The sequence below is a fragment of the Chiloscyllium plagiosum genome, unplaced genomic scaffold, assembly GCF_037043375.1.
Source record: "Chiloscyllium plagiosum isolate Xiang-an unplaced genomic scaffold, Cpla_swu_hap1 HiC_scaffold_14, whole genome shotgun sequence".
Taxonomy (NCBI): Eukaryota; Metazoa; Chordata; class Chondrichthyes; order Orectolobiformes; family Hemiscylliidae; genus Chiloscyllium; species Chiloscyllium plagiosum.
Window position 1 is genome coordinate 2,707,971 of NW_028270152.1, and position 22,906 is coordinate 2,730,876.

The 22,906-nt window shown below is 48.3% G+C and overlaps 1 protein-coding gene across 1 annotated transcript in view; it reads right to left on the reverse strand.

Moving 5' to 3' along the window:
- The window catches only part of LOC122559229 (sodium- and chloride-dependent creatine transporter 1-like), a 132,059-nt gene extending 125,014 nt beyond the window's left edge, over positions 1–7,045 (reverse strand). The window contains exon 1 of the mRNA XM_087994027.1: positions 6,779–7,045. Coding sequence (XP_087850153.1) covers positions 6,779–6,809 — 31 coding nt within the window. The 5' untranslated portion in view covers positions 6,810–7,045. The remainder of the gene's footprint in view (positions 1–6,778) is intronic.
- Between the last annotated feature and the right edge of the window lie 15,861 nt (positions 7,046–22,906).

Genomic DNA, 22,906 nt, shown 5'->3' on the forward strand with positions numbered 1-22,906 from the left:
TGGGGTGGATGTTAATGACCAATTGGGGGAGGGGGGGTTGTCCTTATTGCGATTGGAGGTGTGGGGTTTGAGGGCAGAGGTTTGGGAAGTGGATGAGATGCATTGGAGGGCATCGTTAACCACTTGGGAGGGGAAATTGCAGTCCTTGAGGGAGGAGGCCGTCTGGGATGCTTTATGGTGGAACTGGTCCTCCTGGGAGCAGATGCGACAGAGGCGGAGGAATTGGGATGTCGCGATGTGTGTTGAATTCATCGATCCAGGAACAGTGGGGGATGAAGATGAGGCCTCTACTGAGGACTCAGTCAGGGAGAGGTCCGGGGTGGGGTTGAGGGGGTGGGGTGTGAATACACGGCAGAGCTGGGAGCTAGGACCTGGAACCTGGAGTGGGGCTAGAGACTGTTTCTGGAGTGAGTGTGGTTATGGGGTCATGAGTGATGTTCACTATGGAGGTCAGGGGTCGTGGGAGGGGTCGGTGGGGAGGCAGTGCATTTGTTGGCATCTGCAGGAGCAGAAGTGAACGAACAGGTGATGCTCACCATGTCGGTGGTGTTCCGGTGAGTGATGGTGGTGGGAGTGGGAGTGACATGCCGGTAGTCTTTGCTGCAGTTTTAGCAGTAGTTTCAGCTCCGCTTCTCCTCCGCTACAACAATGATTGTATCGGCACCTCCTCGTGCTCCCAACTTCAACATCTTTCACTCCGACCTCAAGTTCACCTGGACCATCTCAGACACCTCCCTCCCCTTCCTGGACCTCTCCATTTCCAGCGATCAATTAACCATGGACATCAGCTACAAACCCACCAACTCCCACAGCTACCCGGACAACACCTCCTCCCATACTGCCTCCTGTAAAAACGTTACCCCCTATTCCCAATTCCTCCACCTCCACTGCATCTGCTCCCAGGAGGACCAATTCCACCACAGAACACACCAGATGGTTTCCTACTTCAAAGACCACAATTTCCCCTCCCACGTCGTTGATGACGCCCTCCAGCACATCTCCTCCATTTCCTGCACCTCGGCCCTCAAACCCCACTCCGCCACCCACAACAAGGACAGAACCCTCCTGGTCCTCACCTTCCACCTCACCAATCTCCACATACAAGGCATCTTTTTTTTTAAGATTAGATTAGATTACATTACAGTGTGGAAACAGGCCCTTCGGCCCAACAAGTCCACACCGACCCGCCGAAGCACAACCCACCCATACCCCTACATTTACCCCTTACCTAACACTACGGGCAATTTAGCATGGCCAATTCACCTGACCTGCACATCTTTGGACTGTGGGAGGAAACCGGAGCACCCGGAGGAAACCCGGGTGACACGGGGAGAACGTGCAAACTCCACACAGTCAGTCGCCACTTCCACCACCTACAAATAGATGCTACCACCAGAGGTATATTTCCCTCCCCATCCCTATCTGTATTCCACAGATATCATTCCCTCTGTGACTCTCCTGTCATGTCCATGCCCCCCAACAACCCATCCTCCCCTGCCACCTACAGGAATTGCAAAACCTACGCCCACACCTTCTCCCTCACCTCCATCCAAGGCCCCAAAGGAGCCTTCCACATCCATCAAAGTTTTACCCGCACTTCCACACACGTCATTTACTGTGTCCATTGCTCCGACGTGGTCTCCTCTACATTGGGGAGGCAGGACACCAACTGTGAACGTTCCAGAAAACATCACCGGGACACATGCACGAAGCAACCCATCACCCTGTAGCTGAACACTAACTCCTCCTCCCATTCAGCCAAGGAAATGCAGGTCCTGGGCCTCCTCCATTGCCACTCCCTAACCACCCATGCCTCATCTTCTGCCTTGGGATCCTCCAACCACACGGGATCAGTGTGGATTTCACCAATTTCCTCATTTCTCCCCCCCACCACTTTATCCCAGATCCAACCTTCCAGCTCAGCTCTGACCCTCTCGAATGTCCTACCTGTCCATCTTCCTTCCCATCTATCCGCCCCACTCACCTCTCTGACCTATCACCATCACCCCCCCCACCTCCATCTACCTAACACACGCTCAGCTACATTCCATCCAGCCCCTCAGTCCTGTTATCTCCCACCCCATCCCCATTCCTGATGAAGAGCTTATGATCAAAACGTCGACTCTCCTGCTCCTTGGATGCTGCCTGACTGGCTGTGCTTTTCCAGCACCACACTTTTAGACTCTACTCCCTGGAGTTTACAAGAATGAGCCGTGATCTCATTGAAACATTGAGGATTCTTAAGGGGCTTGACAGGGTCAATACTGAGAGGATGGTTTCCCTCATGGGAGGATCTGGGACCAGAGGGTACAGTCTTAGAATAAAGGGCCGCCAGTTTCAGACTGAGATGGGGAGGAATTTCTTCTCTCAGAGAGAAGAGTGTCTTTGGAACTCCTTACCACAGAGAGCTGTGGGGGCAGAGTCCATGTGGGTATTTAAGGCTGAGAGAGAGAGAGCGAGAGCGAGAGCTTGATTGATTCTTGATCAGTCAGGGAATCGAGGGGAAAGGGTAGAAAAGGGGACATGAGGAATGTCGAATCAGCCAAGATTCTACTGAAAGGCAGAGCAGGCCCGAGCAGCCAAATAGCCTCCTCCTGTTCCTGTTTTTGAAGTCAGATGTACAGCATGGAAACTGACCCTTCGGTCCAACCCGTCCATGCCGACCAGATATCCCAACCCAATCTAGTCCCACCTGCCAGCACCCGGCTCATATCCCTCTAACCTCTTCCTATTCATATACCCATCCAGATGCCTCTTAAATGTTACAATTGTACCAGCCTCCACCACTTCCTCTGGCAGCTCATTCCATACACGTACCACCCTCGGTGTGAAAAAGTTGCCCCTTAGGTCTCTGTATCTCTTTCCCCTCTCACCCTAAACTTATGCCCTCTAGTTCTGTATTCCCCCACCCCAGGAAAAAGACTTTGTCTATTTATCCTACCCATGCCCCTCATGGTTTTATAAACCTCTATAAGGTCACCCCTCAGCCTCCGACGCTCCAGGGAAAACAGCCCCAGCCTAATTCAACATCTCCCAATAGCTCAAACCCTCCAACCCTGGCAACATCCTTGTACATCTTTTCTGAACCCTTTCAAGTCTCACAACATCTTTCCGATAGGAAGGAGACCAGAATTGCACACAATATTCCAAGAGGCCTGACCAATGTCCTGTACAGCTGCAACATGACCTCCCAACTCCTGTACTCAATACTCTGACCAATAAAGGAAAGCATACCAAACGCCGCCTTCACTATCCTATCTACTTGCGACGCCACTTTCAAGAAGCTATGAACCTGCACTCCGAGGTCTCTTTGTTCAGCAACACTCACTAGGACCCTATCATTAAGTGTATAAGTCCTGCTAAGATTTGCTTTCCCAAAATGCAGCACATTATATTTACATAAATTAAACTCCATCTGCCACTTCTCAGCCCATTGGCCAAGATCCTGTTGTAATCTGAGGTAACCTTCTTCGCTGTCCACTACACCTCCACGTTTGGTATCACCTGCAAACTTACTAACTACACAGATGTGGTTCCGACTGGACGTGTATCCAGTGGAGTTCCACAGAGGACAGCTTGGGGGTCCTTACCATTGGTGGTTTGCACAAAATGTTTTAGACTTGAATTTAGGAGGTCGATCAGTAAGTTTTGTGGGTGACAATGAAAACTGTTCCAAAGGAGGGTCACTGGACTCGAAACATTAACTCTGATTCCTCTCAGATGTTGCCAGACCCATGATTTTTCCAGCAATTTCTGTTTTTGTTTCTGATTACCAGCATCTGTAGTTCTTTTTTTTAAGTGAGGTGATGCTGGAACTGTATAAATGTTGGTCAGGCCGTAGTTAGAGGAGTGTGTGGTTCTGGAATCCACATTACAGGAGGGATGTGGGAGCACTGGAGAGGGTGCAGAGAGAGATTTACTTGGCTGGAGGGTTTCAGTGATGCAGCGAGATTGGACAGACTGGGAATAGAGAAGGTTGATGGGGGATGTGACAGAGATGTATAAAATTATGAGGGACACAGATAGGCAGAAACCTTCCCCTTGATGGAGAGATCAGTGACCAGGAAAGTTTTTGATTTAAGAGAAGGGGCAGGAGGTTTAAAGGAGATGTGAGGATGGTAAGAACCTGGAACTCACTGTCTCTGTAAGGGTGGGAGAAACCCTCAATGTTTAAGAAGTATTTTGATGTGCACTTGCAATGCCAAGGCTATGAGCCAAGTGCTGGAAATTGGGATTGGAATGGTTAGGTGGTTGTTTTTGACTGGCACAGCCATGGTGGGCTAGCTCTACTCTTTTGAACTGTAAGTAAAGCTCTCTCTACAAGTCTCCATCCCGAGACAGGCACAGCACGGGGTTATTTGCAGCATAAAGTTCCCTCTGTACTATCCCCCCCCATCAAAAAGAATACCTCCAGTTCAGTGGGCTGTGCAAATTAACTGTGGAAAGAAATCTGTATCTTCCCAGTTTGGGATGAGCTGCCCAATGCCCCTCCTGACACTTGTCACCTGTGGATTGTGTGGATCAATCTGTCCAACTCTTTCCTAACTCCAGCCTCAGCCTGTCTGATCAAGCCATGACTGAATGGCCCTGTTCTGCTGCTATATCTTATTTTCCTAATGGCTCCAGTCACACTCCTATCCAAGAATAAAATCAATTAATCAATCAATCAGAACCAGTCTGGAAATTTTCTGACTTTCAGCCTGAATAGCCCCAGTTTAAAGTTTAAACTTCCCCAGGCATCTGCAGCTCTTTCGCTCAGCAAATCATTTCTCCCTAGCAATCAAAATTAAAACTTAACATCTTCATCAATTAACTCTCGAATCTGTGGGCATTCTAATTAGTGGGCCTGCCTCTGCCCTTTCCCCACATCCCTGTCAGTGTATCCTTTGTAACATTCTCCAATTCCCTTTTGAAGATTCCGGTTGAATCTGCTTCCAATCCCCTTTCAGGCAGCACGTTCCAGATCACGGCCACTCATTGGATTCTCCCCATCTCCTCCCACAGTGCTGCTTTTGCAGTTTTCCTTCAATTAGTCTCCCTCTGGTCACTGACCACTCCCCTCCCAACAGAAGGCAGCCTCTGTCTCTCTCTATTTAGCCAGAAAAAAAACTACTTCATTTTCAACGCCTCCATTCAATCTGCCGTTAGGATTCTAAGCAGCACATTCCCACAGACTCTGCACAATCACTGGAGAGTCTTATCCCTGGACCATTTCAGTAAACCAGCTCTACACCCCCTCCAAGACCTCTATACTCTTCCCAAAGTGGGGAAGGGGGGTCAGAACTGAACACAATTCTCAATCCGGGGTCTAACCAGGGATTTATAAAGTTTCACCAAGAACTGTTTAATGCTTGGGGCTACAGCAGAGGGTGCTTTATATAGCTTTTGAACTGCCTTAGAAGAGTCCAGGCCTAGAGGGGCATAGGTTTAAGGTGAGAGGGAAAGGGACCTTAAGGGGCAGCTTTTTCACGTAGAGCATGGCGTGTGTAAGGAACGAAGTGCCAGAGGAAGTGGTGGAGGCTGGTACAATTTAAAAGGCATCTGGATAGGTATATGAATAGGAAGGGTTTGGAGGGATCTGGGCCAAATGCTGACAAGCAGGACTAGATTGGGTTGGGATATCTGGTCGGCACGGAGGAGTTGGACCGACGGGTCTGTTTCCGTGCTGTACATCTCGACGATCCTCTGTGGTCACAGCATCCCCCCCCAGATCATCGCGCAGCTCTACCCCATTCAGAACCATTCGTTGTTCCACAACTGGCCACACCTCTCTGAAATCTGCTCAGAATCACTGGCTTCATTGCAGGATCGCAGAGGGGGGGATCTGGCTGATGGCCCCCAGTCTGCATTCAGACAATGAGATGGTGCCAGACTCCAATCCCTGACACCACCATCTCACAGCCAGCTTCTGTGCTCACCTTTGTCTAAAACCGCACGAGGAATGCACATCTCTCTCAACTCCCACCCTCCCCCCTTCCCCACCCCCCTTCACAGGGGCAGGTTACTGAGGGGCTGGGGATGAGAAATATGTGGAGGGAGGGAGGGAGGGAGGGAGAAGGGAATCAAGTAAAGCTTTGGATTAGCATGGGGGGGGGCACTGATCACAGCAAGTGGGCTTTCAGAGAGCAGCCCGACTGAAGGGTAGGTGAGGGGGCAAATCAGCCAGATAGCACACTCTGGAATAACCTGAAATGTGTAGAAATTACTTATGGAATGAGCTGCCAGCGGAAGTGGTGGAGGTGAGTACAATTACAACAGTTAAAAGATATTTGAACAGGTGCATGCATAAGCAAGGTTTAGATGGAAAAGAGCCAAACACAGGCAAGGGGCACTGGTTTTGTTTCAGGAACCTGGTCAGTGTGGACCTGCAGGGTTTGTCTCCAGTGACTGCAACACCCAGACCCTCAGCTTGTGACATAAGGCAGTTATTTTGAGGACAGGTGAATTTTAGCGATTTTGTTTTTTTTTTAAATAAACATCCAAGTTCACCAGCGGGTGAGACAGCTTTCAACCGAAGAGTTCTTAGGGGAGAGCTCACTGCTTGCTCTTCACCAGCTCTGTCACACTCACTCTCTCATTGTGGAGAAATACACCATCTTAAAACAGACTTCACGTCCCTCACTGCAGCTCTCTCTCTCTCTCTTTCTACATGAATTCAGTCACGAAAGCCGGACGATATATTTAGAGGCTGTGTTTATCTCTGAACAAAGCAGTTGCGGATGAGCCTGGAGTTTAAAGTGAAAGGGAGATGTCGCGGGTGTGTGCAGAGGGTACCCACCTGAATGGAGCTGGATTGAGGAGGATAACATAGTGTAGGATGGGACGGAGATGATTGGATCACACTCAGGCGGTCGCTAGATTTCAGAAGCAATCCACAAAACACTTGAAGGTGAGCCTAAAAAATCTCATGGAAGCTGGAGACTGGACGGAGAGGGGAGGCTCGGCAACACAGCGAGAGCGGCGCTAGGGGAATGCAGAGCCAGAGCCGGACCGGGACCGGGACCGGGACTGGAACTGCCCGGAACACGCTTCTCCATCAGAGGCTGCAGTGACGGGAACCGGCCCCTTGCCAGCCCTTACATACAGAGAGCTCCAAGCCAGGGCCCAACCTCCTGCCATCCCATTGGTTGCTCACAGCCTGGGACCAGCCCCTCGGACAGCGTCAGCGCAAGAACCAGGCGCTACCGCAACGCAGTGGCCAAAGCACGGTCAGAGGGAGGGGGGGGGGGGGGGTCGTGACCTCCCCCACCCCAACAATAACATCTCACACCCCCCTCCTCCGTCCACAGCACCCCCTCCCCATGTACCAACCCGACCCCCTGCATTGATCTAACCTCTCCAGCCCCGATCCTAAATCTCCATATTTGGAAATACTGGCGCAGTCTGTGATTCTGATCCAGAAATTCACATCTTCACAGGACGTGACCGTTTTGTTGAAGGGGGGGGGGGGGGGAGAGAGAGAGAGACCATTCGGGCCATCGAGTCTGCACTGACCCTCTGAACAGTATCCCACCCAGACCCTGGAACCCTGCATTTCCCAGGACCAATCCACCTTAACCTGCACACCTTTATACTAGCCCAACACGCTGCTCCTGGTGTGTAGACATTATATGGAGCCTCGCTCCCTCTATCCCCTAATATTACTTTCTCTGTCGTTTTTTTTGTCAGATTCCCCCTTAAACAGCTGTTCCCAAAACCAGATGTGGCCTCTAGGAATTAAACATTCATCTTCCGAATGCTGCTGGGAACAAAACAGCTGGAGAGCCAGATCAGGATGGGAGATATTACTAAAGCATATCACTGTAATCAGAATTAATAGTTTGCCATTTGTGTATTAAAACTGAGAGATAAAAGATCATGGGGGGCATGGATACGATTTTAAAAAAGGTCTTTTCCCCTGGGGTGGGGGAGTCCAGAACTAGAGGGCATAGGTTTAGGGTGAGAGGGGAAAGATATAAACGAGACTAAGGGGCAACTTTTTCACACAGAGGGTGGTACGTGTATGGAATGAGCTGCCAGAGGAAGTGGTGGAGGCTGGTACAATTGCAACATTTAAAAGGCATTTGGATGGGTATATGAATAGGAAGGGTTTGGAGGGATATGGGCCGGGTGCTGGCAGGTGGGACTAGATTGGGTTGGGATATCTGGCTAGCATGGATGGGTTGGACCGAAGGGTCTGTTTCCATGTTGTACATCTCTATGACTCTATAAGACTCACAGGTGTTTACTGCACAGTAGTAGGCCATTCAGTCCATCAGGCCTGACTATACCATTTGCTGGGAGCAATCGACAACCTGTTTCACAATCTGAGCTATAAACCTGCTCCAAAATCTCAAATCCAATTCCCATCTCCCAGCTCTTGTTTGATAGCCCGGGAGTCAATGGAAATACAAGTGAATATCTAAATACTGCCTACATCTTGTGGACGGGCTGGTGTTGGATTGAGGTGGACAAAGGCAGAAGTCACATGACACCAAGTTAACATCCAGCAGATCTATTTCAAATCACAAGCTTTTGGCATGCTGCCCATCTGTTACTTCACCTAATGAAGGACTTCTGGCTTTGCTTAAATGTTCTGAGAGTTAATGACTCTTGCACCTTTTCAGACAGTGAGTTCTAGACCCCTACCACCCTCTGGATGAAAATATATTTCCTCAATTCCCCTCATATAACCGTATACCCTCTGGTTATTGAAAAGGTACATTCCTATCCACCCTGCCCACTTCCTTCATAATCTTATACAGGGAGACAGTGAGGACTGCAGATGTTGGAGATCAGAGTCGAGAGTGTGGTGCTGGAAAAGCACAGCAGGTCAGGCAGCATCTGAGGAGCAGGAGAATCGACGTTTCAGGCATAAGCCCTTCATCATTCTCCTGCTCCTCAGATGCTGCCTGATCAGCTGCGCTTTTCCAACACCACACCCTTCGACTCATAATCTCGTCCTCTCTATCAGGTCTCCTTTCAGCCCTCTCTGTTCCGAGGAAAACAATCCCAGCTTATCCAGTCTTTCCTCACGTTCAGACCCTCCAGCCCAGAATCTCCTCTGCACTCCCTCCAGTACAATCCCATCCTTCCGATAGGCCAGGGATCGGAACCACACCCAGTGCTCCTGCTGTAGCCTGTCCAGTGTTTTATACAATCCCGGTATAATCTCTCTGCTCTTGGATTCCATGCCTCAGCTATTAAAGGTAAGTATCCCAAAGCCTTAATATCCAAGGTCTCTCTGATCTTCATTAGTTTCCAGGAATTAACCACTCCCAGTGTAATCTCTTCCTTTCTAACTCACCACATTACCTCACCCTTTTCTGGGTTGAATTCCATTGGTCCCTGCTGTGCCCAGCTGACCAGGCCGTTGATACCCTCCTGCAGCGTACAGATACCCTCCTCACTATTTACCCCCACCCTCCGACTGATCTTCATGACATCTGTGAATTTCTTCACCATACCCTACATTAATCCATAATCATTAATACACCCACAAATAGCAAGGGTCCCAACACCAACCCCACTGGAAACGGATTCCCATTCACAGAGTCATCCCAATCCTATCAGCCTCTGCTTCCTGTCTCTCAGCCCATTTTGGATCCAGTGTATCACCTTGTCTTGGATCCCATTGGCTCTCACTTTCTTCACCAGTCTGCCACCAGGGACCTTATCAAAAGCCTCACTCAAGTCCATGTCGACACATCGAATGCAGTGCCCTCATCAACTCTCCTGGTTACCTACCTCCTCAACAAATACAATCAAATTTGTCAAACATCACCTTCTCTTCATGGCTCCACACCGACCCTCCCTGATTCATCCAGGTCTCTCCAAATGCAGACACGTTCTGTCCCTCAGAATTCTTCCTAATAACTTCCCCACCACCAAGGTGAGACTGAATGGCCTGGAATTTCCAGGACTATCCCTTCTGGCCCTGTTTAATCATGGGACAATGTTGATCCCCCTCCAGCTTTCACACTGAAACTATCCCAATTAATATTTGATAGTTCAAATCCTTTTCTATCACTGCCTTATTACTATCCCACTTCTCTGAAAAGTGGTTATGAATGTAATCCTCCCCCTCTCCCTGACTGTGCGGGGGGCGGGGGGGGGGGGGTGGAGTCTGCAGTACATACTCAACAGTGTTTTTGCCCCTTTTCTGTCTTTACTTTTACCCATAAGGCCTCATTTAATGATCCATGCAATGACTTATCCTCACAGCTAGCATTGGTTCCTTGACCAATATCACATCACAATGCTCCTCCATCTTCTAGGAGAAAGGGAGTGCTGCAGATGCTGGAGATCAGAGTCAAAGAGTGTGTTGTTGGAAAAGCACAGCAGGTCAGGCATCTTGTAGTCTCCTCTGTACCTTGTCTGAATACCCAGGAAGGTTCAGCTGCCAGTCCTGTCCACCTTTCCATCTTAGTCAGACATAGCTATGTGTTATTATAGCCCCATGTGCCCTAAACTTATTGTCTTATTCCTCAGGCTCTTTGCATTAGAATATATTCCATGTGTCCTTGTTAAACTCACCTTTTCCTTACCTAGTCCTTGCTTCCACTGCTGTCCACACTCATTTCTTCATGTTTTAACTTTGAACTCCATCTCAGCTTCAGTTCCTCTGAATTACTCATCAGGATTCCATGTCCTTGCCAATCCAGTTTAAACACCCCCACCCTCACAGCATTAACCAACCTCCCCACTAGGCTGTTAGTCATCCCCCTGTTGAGATATAACTCATACAGTTCCTACCGCGCCCCCCCCCCCCCCAGAAATAGTCCCTGTGTCTCAGGAATTAAAAGCTCCTTCCCCCCCCCACCCCGCCCTGCACCAGCCATATATTCACACTCTGTCCTGCTATTCCTACATTCATTGCCATACAGCACTGGCAGTAATCTAGAGACTGTTACCTTTCAAATCCTGCTTTTTGATTTCAACTTTAAACTCCCGAAATGCTGATTCCAAGACCTCATTTCTCTTCCTTCCCCTGTCACTGAGCTGTGACCTCTGACAGTTCACCCTCACTGGTCAGAATGCTCTGCAGCAAACCGTGACCTCCTTGACCCTGGTACCCAGGAGGCAATATACTCTCCTAGAGTCATAGAGATGGACAGCACAGAAACAGACCCTTCGGTCCAACCCGTCCATGCCGACCAGATATCCCAACCCAATCTAGTCCCATTTGCCAGCACCCGGCCCATATCCCTCCAAACCCTTCTTATTCATATACCCATCCAGATGCCTTTTAAATGCTGTAATTGTACCAGCCTCCACCACATCCTCTGGCAGCTCATTCCATACATGTACCACCCTCTGTGAAAAAGTTGCCCCTTAGGTCTCTCTTATTTCTTTCCCCTCTCACCCTAAACCTATGCCCTCGAGTTCTGGACTCCCCGACCCCAGGGAAAAGATTTTGTCTACTTATCCTATCCATGTCCCTCATGATTTTATAAACATCTATAAAGTCACCCCTCAGCCTCCAACGCTCCAGCGAAAACAGCCCCAGCCTATTCAGCCTCTCCCTGTCGCTCAAATCCTCCAACCCTGGCAACATCCTTGTAAATCTTTTCTGAACCCTTTCAAGTTTCACGACATCCTTCCAATGTGAAGGAGACCAGAACTGCACGCAATATTCCAAAAGTGGCCTAACCAATGTCCTGTACAGCCGCAACATGACCTCCCAACCCCTGTACTCAATACTCTGACCAATAAAGGAAAGCATATCAAACGCCACCTTCATTATCCTATCTACCTGCGACTCCACTTACTGACTATATCTATGTTCACATCCAAATCATTTATATAAATAACGAAAAGTAGAGGACCCAGCACCAATCCTTGTGGCACTCCACTGGTCACAGGCCTCCAGTCTGAAAAACAACCCTCCACTACCACCCTCTGTCTTCTACCTTTGAGCCAGTTTTGTAATCAAATGGCTAGTTCTCCCTGTATTCCATGAGATCTAACCTTGCTAACCAGTCTCCCACGGGGAACCTTGTCGAACGCCTTACTGAAGTCCATATAGATCACGTCCACTTCCCCTATGCTCTTCCTCACAGCCCCTCCCTCCCTCAGGCACTGCTGGGGCTTCAGCTCTGGGCAGGAACCAGCACCTTTTCTTTCTCTCTCACTCTCTCATGCCCCCCCGCCTCCCCGATATCCCCTCCCCCATCCCTCTCTCCCCCTCTCCCTCTCCCCACCCTTTGCTTTCTGAGGCTGAAAAACAGTCCCTCAGGGGATTCTCTCACTACCTGCCTGAATCCCACCTCTGCCTGGTATGGCCCCTCTGCCCGTACCTCCTTAAACTGCGGGGTGAGCCCATCCTGAAACCCCTCGGTCTGGTCACTGCCCCAAGGTTCCCCCAGCAGCTGCTCCCATCCCAAAACCTGGAGCTGGGGTTGCTCCAGCTGGAGGCAGCTCCTGTACATGGTCATCCAGACCACCAGGGGCGCCAAGTGCAGGCTCTGCAAATCACAGACCTCAGCTTCCCAGACATACCTGAGCTAAATAGAACGTGGATACTTGTGTCTTCTTTACCGTATTACCAGAAAAATCTTATTCTCGCTCATGTCATAGAGTCCCACTCAGGTCAGCCACCAGTCTCTCTGCTTCTCTAGCCTTGCCCAATCCTCTATGTAGTTTCCCATTCTTTTTGGTTGGTTTGGAGAGCTTACTTCCAGACAGCCTGGACGCCTGCCTGCTTCTGTGTAATTTCATGAGGTTTTATATTCTTTGTAGTGAAGAAATTAGCTTCACCGTTCCATGTATTAAAAACCAATAGAATGAAAAACATCCACTGTTGTTTTGTGACAGAGATCCAAGGATACAAAACAATTCGTCTTCTGCTGCAACTGAGCAACAGCAGACACCATCTCCCTGACCCTACACTCACCCCTGGAATATCTGGATAATAAGGGTACCTACATCAGGCTCCTATTTATTGATGTTTAGATCAGAGTGGTGCTGGAAAAGCACAGCAGGTCAGGCAGCATCCAAGGAGCAGGAAAATCGACATTCCGGGCCCTGATGAAGGGCTTTTGCCTGAAACGATGATTTTCCTGCACCTCGGATGCTGCCTGACCTGCTGTGCTTTTCCAGCACCACTCTGATCTAAACTCTGGTTTCCAGCATCTGCAGTCCTCACTTCTGCCTCCTATTTATTGACTACAGCTCTATCCTCAACATCATAATTCCAAACCAACTAGTCTCCAAACTCCGAGATCTAATCTCTGTTCTCTGTAACTGGATCCTCAGCTTCCTGACCCACAGACCATGATTGGTAAGGATAGACAATAGCACCTCCCCCCAATGATAACACTCAACACTGGAGCCCCACAAACATGTGTACTCAACCCTTTACTGTACTCCCTCTACACTCTCAACCACGTGGCCAAATTTCAGCTGAATGCCATTGACACGTTTGCTGATGACATCGCCATTGTAAGCCACATATCAAACAATGATGAGATAGAATACAGGAAGGAGGTCGAGTGCCTGGTGATTGGTGTAAATATCACAATCTCTACCGTAATATCAGCAAAGAGTTATCATTGACTTAGAACATAAAACAATACAGCACAGAACAGGCCGTTCGGCCCTCAATGTTGCACTGACCTGTGAACTATTCTCAGCTACACTATACCATCATCATCCATGTGCTTATCCAAGGATTGTTTAAATCTCCCTAATGTGGCTGAGTTAACTACATTGGCAGGCAGGGCATTCCACGCCCTTACCACTCTCTGAGTAAAGAACCTGCCTCTGACATCTGTCTTAAATCTATCACCCCTCAATTTGCAGCTATGCCCCCTCATACAAGCTGACGTCATAATCTTAGGAAAAAGACACTCACTGTCTACCCTATCTAATCCTCTGATTATCTTGTATGTCTCTATCAAATCCACCCTTAGCCTTCTTCTCTCCAATGAGAATAGACCCAAGTCTCTCAGCCTTTCCTCATAAGGCCTTCGCTCCAGACCAGGCAACATCCTGGTAAATCTCCTCTGCACCTTCTCCAATGCTTCCACGTCCTTCCTGAAATATGGGGACCAGAACTGTACACAATATTCCAAGTGTGGGCACACCAGCATTTTGTATAGTTGTAGCATGATATTACAGCTCTGGAACCCAGTCCCTCTACCAATGAAACCTAACAGCACTATCTACCTGGGTGGCAACTTTCAGGGATCTATGTACATGGACTCTAAGATCCCTCTGCCACCAAGACTCTTTCCATTGACCCAGTACTCACCACTCGCTGCCTTCTTTCAGAAAGCCAGTTCCTAATCCAAACTGCTAAATCACCCTCAATCCCATGCCTCTGCATTTTCTCCAGCAGCCTACCATGTGGAACTTTATCAAAGGCTTTACTAAAGTCCAGGTACACCACGTAAACTGCCCTATTCTCATTTACATGCTTGGTCACCTTCTCAAAAAACTCAATGAGGTTTGTGAGACACAACCTGCCCTTGACAAAACCACATTGACTATCTGAAATCAAATTGTTGCTTGCTAGATGATTATAAATCCTATCTCTCATAATTCTTGCCAAAACTTTTCCTACAACAGAAGTAAGGCTCACTGGTCTATAATTATCTGGGTCATCTCTACTGCCCTTCCTGAGCAAGGGCACATTTGCAATCCTTCAGTCCTCTGGTACTAAACCTGTAGACAATGATGATTCTAAGATGAAAGCCAAAAGCTCTAATACCTCCTCCCAAGCTTCCCAGAGAATCCTCGGATAAATCCCAACCAGCTCAGGGGACTGGTCTACTTTCACTCCTCCTAGAATTGATAACACCTCTTCCTTACTAACCTCGATCCTTCCTAGTCTAATATCTCATTCTCCTCTACAATATTCTCCTTTTCCTGAGTGAAAACCAATGACAAATATTCGTTTAGCACCTCTCCGATCTCCACAGGGTCCACACACAACTTCCCACTTTTGTCTTTGACTGGCCCTATTCCTACCCTAGCCATTCTTTTATTCCTCACCTACCTTTAGGGTTCTCCTTTATTCTACCTGCTATAGACTGCTCATGTCCTCTCTTTGCTCCTCTCTTTAAATCCATCCGAGTTAATCTGTAACTCTCTATCGTCTCATCTGAACCATCTCGTCTCTCGACTTCAGGAAGCAAAGAAGAGAGCACGCCCCCATCTACATCAATGGAGCGGTGGTGGAGAGAGTCACGTTCCTGGGAGTGATGATAACTAACAGTCTATCCTGGCCCTCCCTGTGACAGGAGATGCGACAGTCAGGAAGGCACAACCATGCCTCTTCATCAGGAGGGTCAGAAAATACAGTATGTCCATATGGACCCTCACCAACTTCTACAGATACACCATTGAGAACATACTGTCCGACTGCATAACAGCCTGGTGTGGCAACTGCTCTGCCCAGGACTGGAAAAAACTGCAGAGAGTTGTGTGCACGGCCCAGACCATCATAGAAGCCAACCTCCCACCCACGGGACTCCATTTACATTTCCCGTTGCCACGGAAAGGCTGACAACATCATGAAAGACGCCTCACACCCCGGTAATACTCTGTTCCAGCCCCTTCCATCAGGCAGGAGATACAGGATCCTGAACACACTTACCAACAGGTTCAGGAACAGCTCCTTCCCGGCCGGTATTAATGTGGATTTTCTTTTTGTGCACCTTCTTTGCAGCTGTAACTTGTATTCCTCGTTCTGTCCAATCACCCTGTGATCTTTGTGTCTTTGTATGTTATGATCTGCCAGTACTGCTCACCAAACAAAACATTTCACTGTACTCAGGTACAGGTGACAATAATAAATCAAATCAAATCAAATACAAAGAGAGACAAATGATCCAGAAGTCAGTCAGTGTGCGTAACAGAAACTCTGCTCGACCTGGAGTTTAGGGATGTCCTGTGTTTGCTCTGGTGTTATAGCATTCCTGTTTCTCAGCGAGCGATACCAACTGAAGGAACAAACACAATGTGCAGAAGGTGGTCAGTAGCAGCTGAGCAAGAGACCTGGATGTGGAGACAGTACAAACTCATCGCGGGGGGTTTGGTATCAGTCAGGAGATTGCTGGCTTCAAAAGGAAATAGACTCATAGTATCATGGAGATGTACAGCATGGAAACAAACCCTTCGGTCCAACTTGTCCATCCCAACCAGATACTGTATTCTATATTAATCAAGCCCCACCTGCCAGCACCCGGCCCATATCCCTCCAAACCCTTCCTATTCATATACCCATCCAAATGCCTCTTAAATGTTGCAATTGTACCAGCCTCCACCACTTCCTCTGGCAGCTCATTCCAAACACGTACCACTCTCTGTTTGAAAATGTTGCCCCTTAGGTCTCTTTTATATCTTTCCTCTCTCACCCTAAACCTATGCCCTTTAGTTCTGAACTCCCCCATCCCGGGGAAGAGACTTTGTCTATTTATCCTATCCACCCCCCTCATGATTTTATAAACCTCTATAAGGTCACCCCTCAGCCTCCGATGCTCCAGGGAAAACAGCCCCAGACTGTTCAGCCTCTCTGTATAGCTCAGATCCTCCAACCCTGGCAACATCCTTGTAAATCTTTTCTGAGCCCTTTCAAGTTTCACAGCATCTTTCCGATAGGAAGGAGACCAGAATTGCACAGAATAAAAAACCTCTGCTTTCTCTCCACAGATGCCGCCAGACCTGCTGAGTTTCTCCAGCAATTTCTAATTCTGTTTCTGATCTCCAGCACCTGTAGTTCATTGTTTTATATTTTAAAAATCCCGTGACCCTTCAGCTCTCTTGAGAAACTTGTTTCTGAATTATAGAAAGATGTGGGAAGGGAAGATACTCAAGGAAAGATTCCCCTGGGATCATGCAGAAATGGTGGCCCCTTTCCTCAGGGGATTGGGGGTGGGGTGGGGGGATGGTAGGGAGGTGGGTGGTGACGGTGCTCGGGATGATTGAATGTTTATGTGAGGAAATCTCCATGGGAGAGTCCAACCAATGGAAGGACAGATGGGGAAGAGGGCCATTGACCTTAACTCCTGGTATTTTCCAGGTCATTTTCTTTCGTCTCCCAAGTCTATCCAATTCTAGTCGATGGCCACACATCCCAGCTCTACCCCACTCTCGCAAACATGTCCAATTGAATCTCCAAGATGGTCAAACTGGTTTATTTTTACTGACATTGAGGAGAAACAAAAGACTCCCACCAAGATTTCATCAACAAACACAAAAACTTATTTACCAAGTGGCAAAATAAATTATTAATGACTTTGGTATCAAACTAAACCATATTCCTATTAAACCCAACCACACCCGATCACACAGACAGGACAAGGCAGGGTGTACAGCCCGACAGAGTTAGTATGGGCAGGATGCACTGAGGAAGAAATAATGGTCTTTCTCTCACTGCACTTTCAGTTTCTGTCGCCAACATCCTGAGTTTGGGCAACCAGTCAGTTAGACTCGGGACTTCTACTGAGTTAGCATTTCATAATCTTTGTGCATTGTCTTTAATTCACAGAGAAAGCGAGAGTGAGAGACAGTGAGAGAGAGAGAGAGAGACAAAGAGAGTGAGCACTGTTTCCTTCCAAAACCTTCCACAAGTCAGTGTTTTGATTTTACGGAGGAGCAGACAGAGTTCTGTCCTTGCCTCAGGCAGTTGGACACCACTCCCAGGTCCGTGCTGGAACAGAACCGAGCAGTTTGTGGTCATCCTGCAGCCTCATACTCCATCCACCAGTTGGTCTAGAAAAGGTAACAAACCCAACAACACACTGAAACAGCAGCTAATGAACTTGAAAGCCCCTTATACGGACAACGAGCAAAACTAATGTCATTTACAAAATACCGTGCAAGAACTGTAACAAACACTACATTGGACAAATAGGCAGGAAACTAGCCACCAGGATAGATGAACGCCAACTAGCCACAAAACAACATGACCCACTCTCACTAGTATCCTCACATATAGATGAGGAAGGACACCACTTCAACTGGGACAACACATCCATCCTAGGACAAGCCAAACAAAGACACACACGAGAATTCCTAGAAGCATGGCATTCCAACCAGAACTCTATCAACAAACACATCAAGTTAGACCCTATCTACCACACCCTGGAAAAAAAAACAGGAAGTGACTTCATCACAGGAAATAACATCACCACAGGAAATGACATCACCAACCCAAAGAAACCCAAACATATAAATAGAAAGCAGGAAGTTTCATCATTGCTTTGCATGAGGCCCACTGAAGATGTTACCTAGTAAGATAATGAAATGTCTGGAAATGAAACTTCCAGCTCAGTGAGCAAATCAAGTCCATCTTATTTCTCCCTAAACAGTCATAACGTCATAGAATTGTACAGCACGGAAACAGACCATTCAGTCCAACTTGTCCCACCCACCTGCTCCTGACCCATATCCCTCTAAACCATCACTACTCATGAAATTCCATTCTCCTTTTCCAATCATCACATGACCTTTTGAAGAGTTCCACTTTTTTCCTTCTAGTTGTAGAAAGTCACCTTTGTGCACCCAAGACATTGATCAAACCTCAGCCAAGCTGTTCCAGTACAGTCACAGCACAGGCATCAACACCACCATTTCCCAGTTTTCACTCTAAGAGTAACTAACAGCTGGTTACAACAGACCATACCCAGCCACTGCTTGGAAGAAATTCCCATGTTCCTGTCAGTTTGTTTGTCAATGACACTGACTCCGTGCTCTCTGATGCAGAGCTCTTCTGCATGAGGAGCAGTTACTCCTGATCTACTCTGTCCAGGCCCTTGACATTCTGAACAGTCAGTCTTCCTCACAGCCTTGTCTACTCCAACAGGAACTGTTTCAGCCCCACACCCTGACAACACTCTCATCAATGCTTCCTGCACCATCTTTACTAAACTGAGGTGCTCGCATCGGGGACAGAGCTGAGGCTGAATTCATGTTTTATAAATATTTCTCAGAACCATGAGACTATCAGATATTGGAGCAGAATTAGGTCATTCAGCCCATTGAACCTGCCCCATCATTCCAACATGGCTGATCTGTTTCTCCACCTCATTCTCCCGCCTTCTCCCCATAACCCTTGATTCCCTTACCAATCAGGAACCCATCTATCTCGGTCTTAAACACACTCAATGCCTTGGTCTCCACAGCCCTCAGTGATAATGAGTTCCACAGAGTCTCCACCCTCTGGCTGATCTCCTTGCAGCCACATCTCTGAGATACCCACAGCATCGATCCCACCAATTGCAATCTGTGCTCCAAGCTGATTTCCCTTGTTTTGGATTCTGTGTGTGTTTAGGTACAACACCCTCACTCCTGCATTGACTGCCCCCTTCTCATTGTCCCCACTACCTGCTGTGCCTGAGCTGAGATTTCTGGCCCTTCCCTGGCTCTCTGTCCTGTTACTTGTTCTGAAAACTTTAAGACCCTCTGCTGGGCCATCCCCCACCCTTTAACCTTTTCCATAACTTTCTAAATGAACCCCTCATCCATCCACGCACCATCACCACCCTGACAGAACCTAAACTAGGCATCACTGAGCAGGTTAGCTGAGCATGTGATGTTGATGACGCCTTCCATCACTTTACTGATGATCGAGAGTGAACTGATGGGGCTGTATTTGGCCGGGTTGGATTTGTCCTGCTGTTTGTATTCAGGACATACCTGGGCAATTGTTGGGGTAGATGTCAGTGTTGTAACTGCACTGGAACAGCTTGGCGAGGGGGAGCGGCACGTTCTGGAGCACAAGTCTTCAGTAACATTGCTGGAAAGTTGTCAGGGCCCATAGCCTTTGCAATATCCAGTGCCTCCAATCGTGGCCATGGAAGGGAGAAGGTCAGTGGTTTCTACAAAACCTAGTGTCATCAGAAAGAGAGAGGGCAAACTAACAGGCTTCAGGAGGAGTCAGAGAGTGTTTGGTGAAAACAGACATGATTCACAGCCAACGCAACTCAATCTGGGGAGAGGTGAAACAGCAGACATACTACTGGGAGGGAGAATGTGATGATGTAGTTGGATGTGATCAGCGCTCTGAGGGAGAGGGGGGGTGGAGTGAGAGGAGGAGGACCAGAGGGGTAGGGGAGGGGTCTGTATTCACAAAGCGGAGACAGTGTCAGGGTGAGTTAAAAAGGTGGTGAGAGTCTGCAGAATATTGGATTTTGGGGGGATAAAACAAAGATCTGACAGCAAACCCTTCCAATCCACAGTCAGGCCTCAACTGGAGAATCATCTCCCACTCGGGACTTCAGACAGTAGCCGGGAAATTCCCAGGAGAGAGACGCCTCAGTGAATGTGGAGAGACAGAGGGAGCTGGGGGATTGTCCTGAGAGCAGACAGGGTGAAGAGGTGACCCTCACTGAGTCAGGAACCAGGGGGACTGATTTAAAATAAATGGCAAAACAATGAAAGGGGAGATGAGGAAACATTTCAGACAGAGGGTGGTGATACTGCCTGACAGAATGGGGGCTATCAGGGTGTGTCAGGGCTTGGAGAAGGGGATTGGATGGATGTGTGATGTGGACTAATTTGGTGAACAGCACAAGGAGGGGCGAAAATGGCTCATTCAAGGAGACAGCACAGGGCATGATGGTACACTTGGCCTACCCCTGTGTTGTCAGGTGTTATAAAACGTTGGCGTCACCTCAACTGAGTTGTTTCTTTAATGATTTACCCAGGTGGAGGCTGGCCTTTCTGTTATTACCCCCAGGGTGGGGGCTGACCTTTCTGTTATTACCCCCAGGGTGAGGGCTGGCCTTTCTGTTATTACCCCCAGGGTGGGGGCTGATCTTACTGTTTTTACCCCCAGGGTGGGGGCTGACCTTTCTGTTATTGCCCCCAGGGGGGTAATGACCTTTCTGTTATTAACCCCCAGGGTGGGGGCTGACCTTTCTGTTATTGCCCCCAAGGTGGGGGCTGGCCTTTCTGTTATTGCCCCCAGGGGGGTAATGACCTTTGTTATTACCCCCAGAGTGTTCTTGCCCCAGGAATACAAACAGCCAGAGTTCAGATTCCGAAAGAGCAATTTGGGAATGTCAGTTGGATGTCACCAAAGTTGGATTAAAAATCTGTTGGATAAAAAGCGACAGGTTCCTTCTAGCCCTTTAGCGGTGGAAAGGTGCCGTGTTTCCCCCTACTCTGGGCCTCTATGTGACTCCAGTCCCCATACCAATGTCATTGACTCATCACTGAACTTGTGAAGAATGATTGGTTGAGACACTCATTTGGATCCAGTGAGTCTTTCCTGATGTGGCCTCCTCTATATTGGGGAGACAGGCCGCCTACTTGCGGAACGTTTCAGAGAACACCTCTGGGACACCCGGACCAACCAACCCAACCACCCCGTGGCTCAACACTTCAACTCCCCCTCCCACTCCACCAAGGACATGCAGGTCCTTGGACTCCTTCATCGCCAGAACAGGGCAACACGACGGCTGGAGGAAGGGCGCCTCATCTTCCACTTAGGAACCCTCCAACCACAAGGGATGAACTCAGATTTCTCCAGCTTCCTCATTTCCCCTCCCCCACCTTATCTCAGTCCCAACCCTCGGACTCAGCACCGCCTTCTTGACCTGCAATCTTCTTCCCGACCTCTCCGCCCCCACCCCCTCTCCAGCCTATCACCCTCACCTTAACCTCCTTCCACCTATCGTATTCCCAACGCCCCTCCCCCAAGTCCCTCCTCCCTACCTTTTATCTTAGCCTGCTGGCACACCCTCCTCATTCCTGAAGAAGGGCTCATGCCCGAAACGTCGATTCTCCTGCTCCTTGGATGCTGCCTGACCTGCTGCGCTTTTCCAACAACACATTATCAGCTCTGATCTCCAGTATCTGCAGTCCTCACTTTCTCCTAGAAGACTTTAAGGTATGTCAGGACCTTGCCACTAACCTCCCCTGGGGCTAAAGCACATCAGTGATGTGGTGTCCCTTCCCATTGTAATAACCTCAGCCACATGGAGACCACAGTCAGGCCATCCAGTCAGTACGGCATCTCCAAGAGTGGGATCCAGTCCATCCATCTCTGCCCTGATCTGCTCTCTCCACACAGCCCAGAAACCACCTGCTTCAGTCTTTATGAAAACAAAATTTTGTGAATTAGATCAGAGACACGAAAATAAGTAAGAAAAATTCAAAAGTCCAGACTCACCATTCCGAGGTTAGCTAGAAATGTTAAAGATAGTATCAAACATAAAGAAAAATCATCAGATTGTACAAAAGCAGGTGTGGGAGGGCCAGGGATTGGATAGAGTGTAAAAACGACAAAACAATTAACAAGGAGAGAAAAGTTCAAGTAAGACAGGAAGTTATCCAGAAATATGAAAGCAGAAAGGAAGAAGTTCTTCAAATATTAAAAACTGATAAGAATTAACAAAGTGATAGCGGACGGACTGGTTTAATTTTCCAAAGCTCCCTCGATTTGAAGAGGATCCTGTTAGATTGGAAGGTAGTGATTGTAATTCCTTTATTCAGAAAGGGAGACAGACGTGAGAAACTGCTGGTCAGTGAGTTTAACATCCATCCTGGGTAAATATTAATGTGAACGATAGCAGGTCAGCTGGGTAATCAGGGAGGGTCAACATGGTTCTGTGAAAAGGAAAATGATATCCAACCAACAAACCAGAGTTCACGAGGAAGCTACACGTTCTGAGGAGAATGGGGAACCAGTGGGTGTATTGTAGTAGATTTCCAGAAGGTTCCACATTGAAGATTATTACATCAATTATAGCCCGTGGTGTAGGGCTATCAGGGTGGATTGCGGAATGTGTAGCTGTCAGGAAGCTGTCGCACAAGTGAGTCTCTTTCAGGCTGGCAAGATGGCACAAGGGGGAAGGTACTAACACCTCAAGTGTTTTGAATTTATTTCAATGATTTGGATAAAGGGACAGAGTTAGAGTAACTAAACTGAGGAGCATGAGATAGGGAGGAGGAGACAGCAAGAGACAGTCAGTCA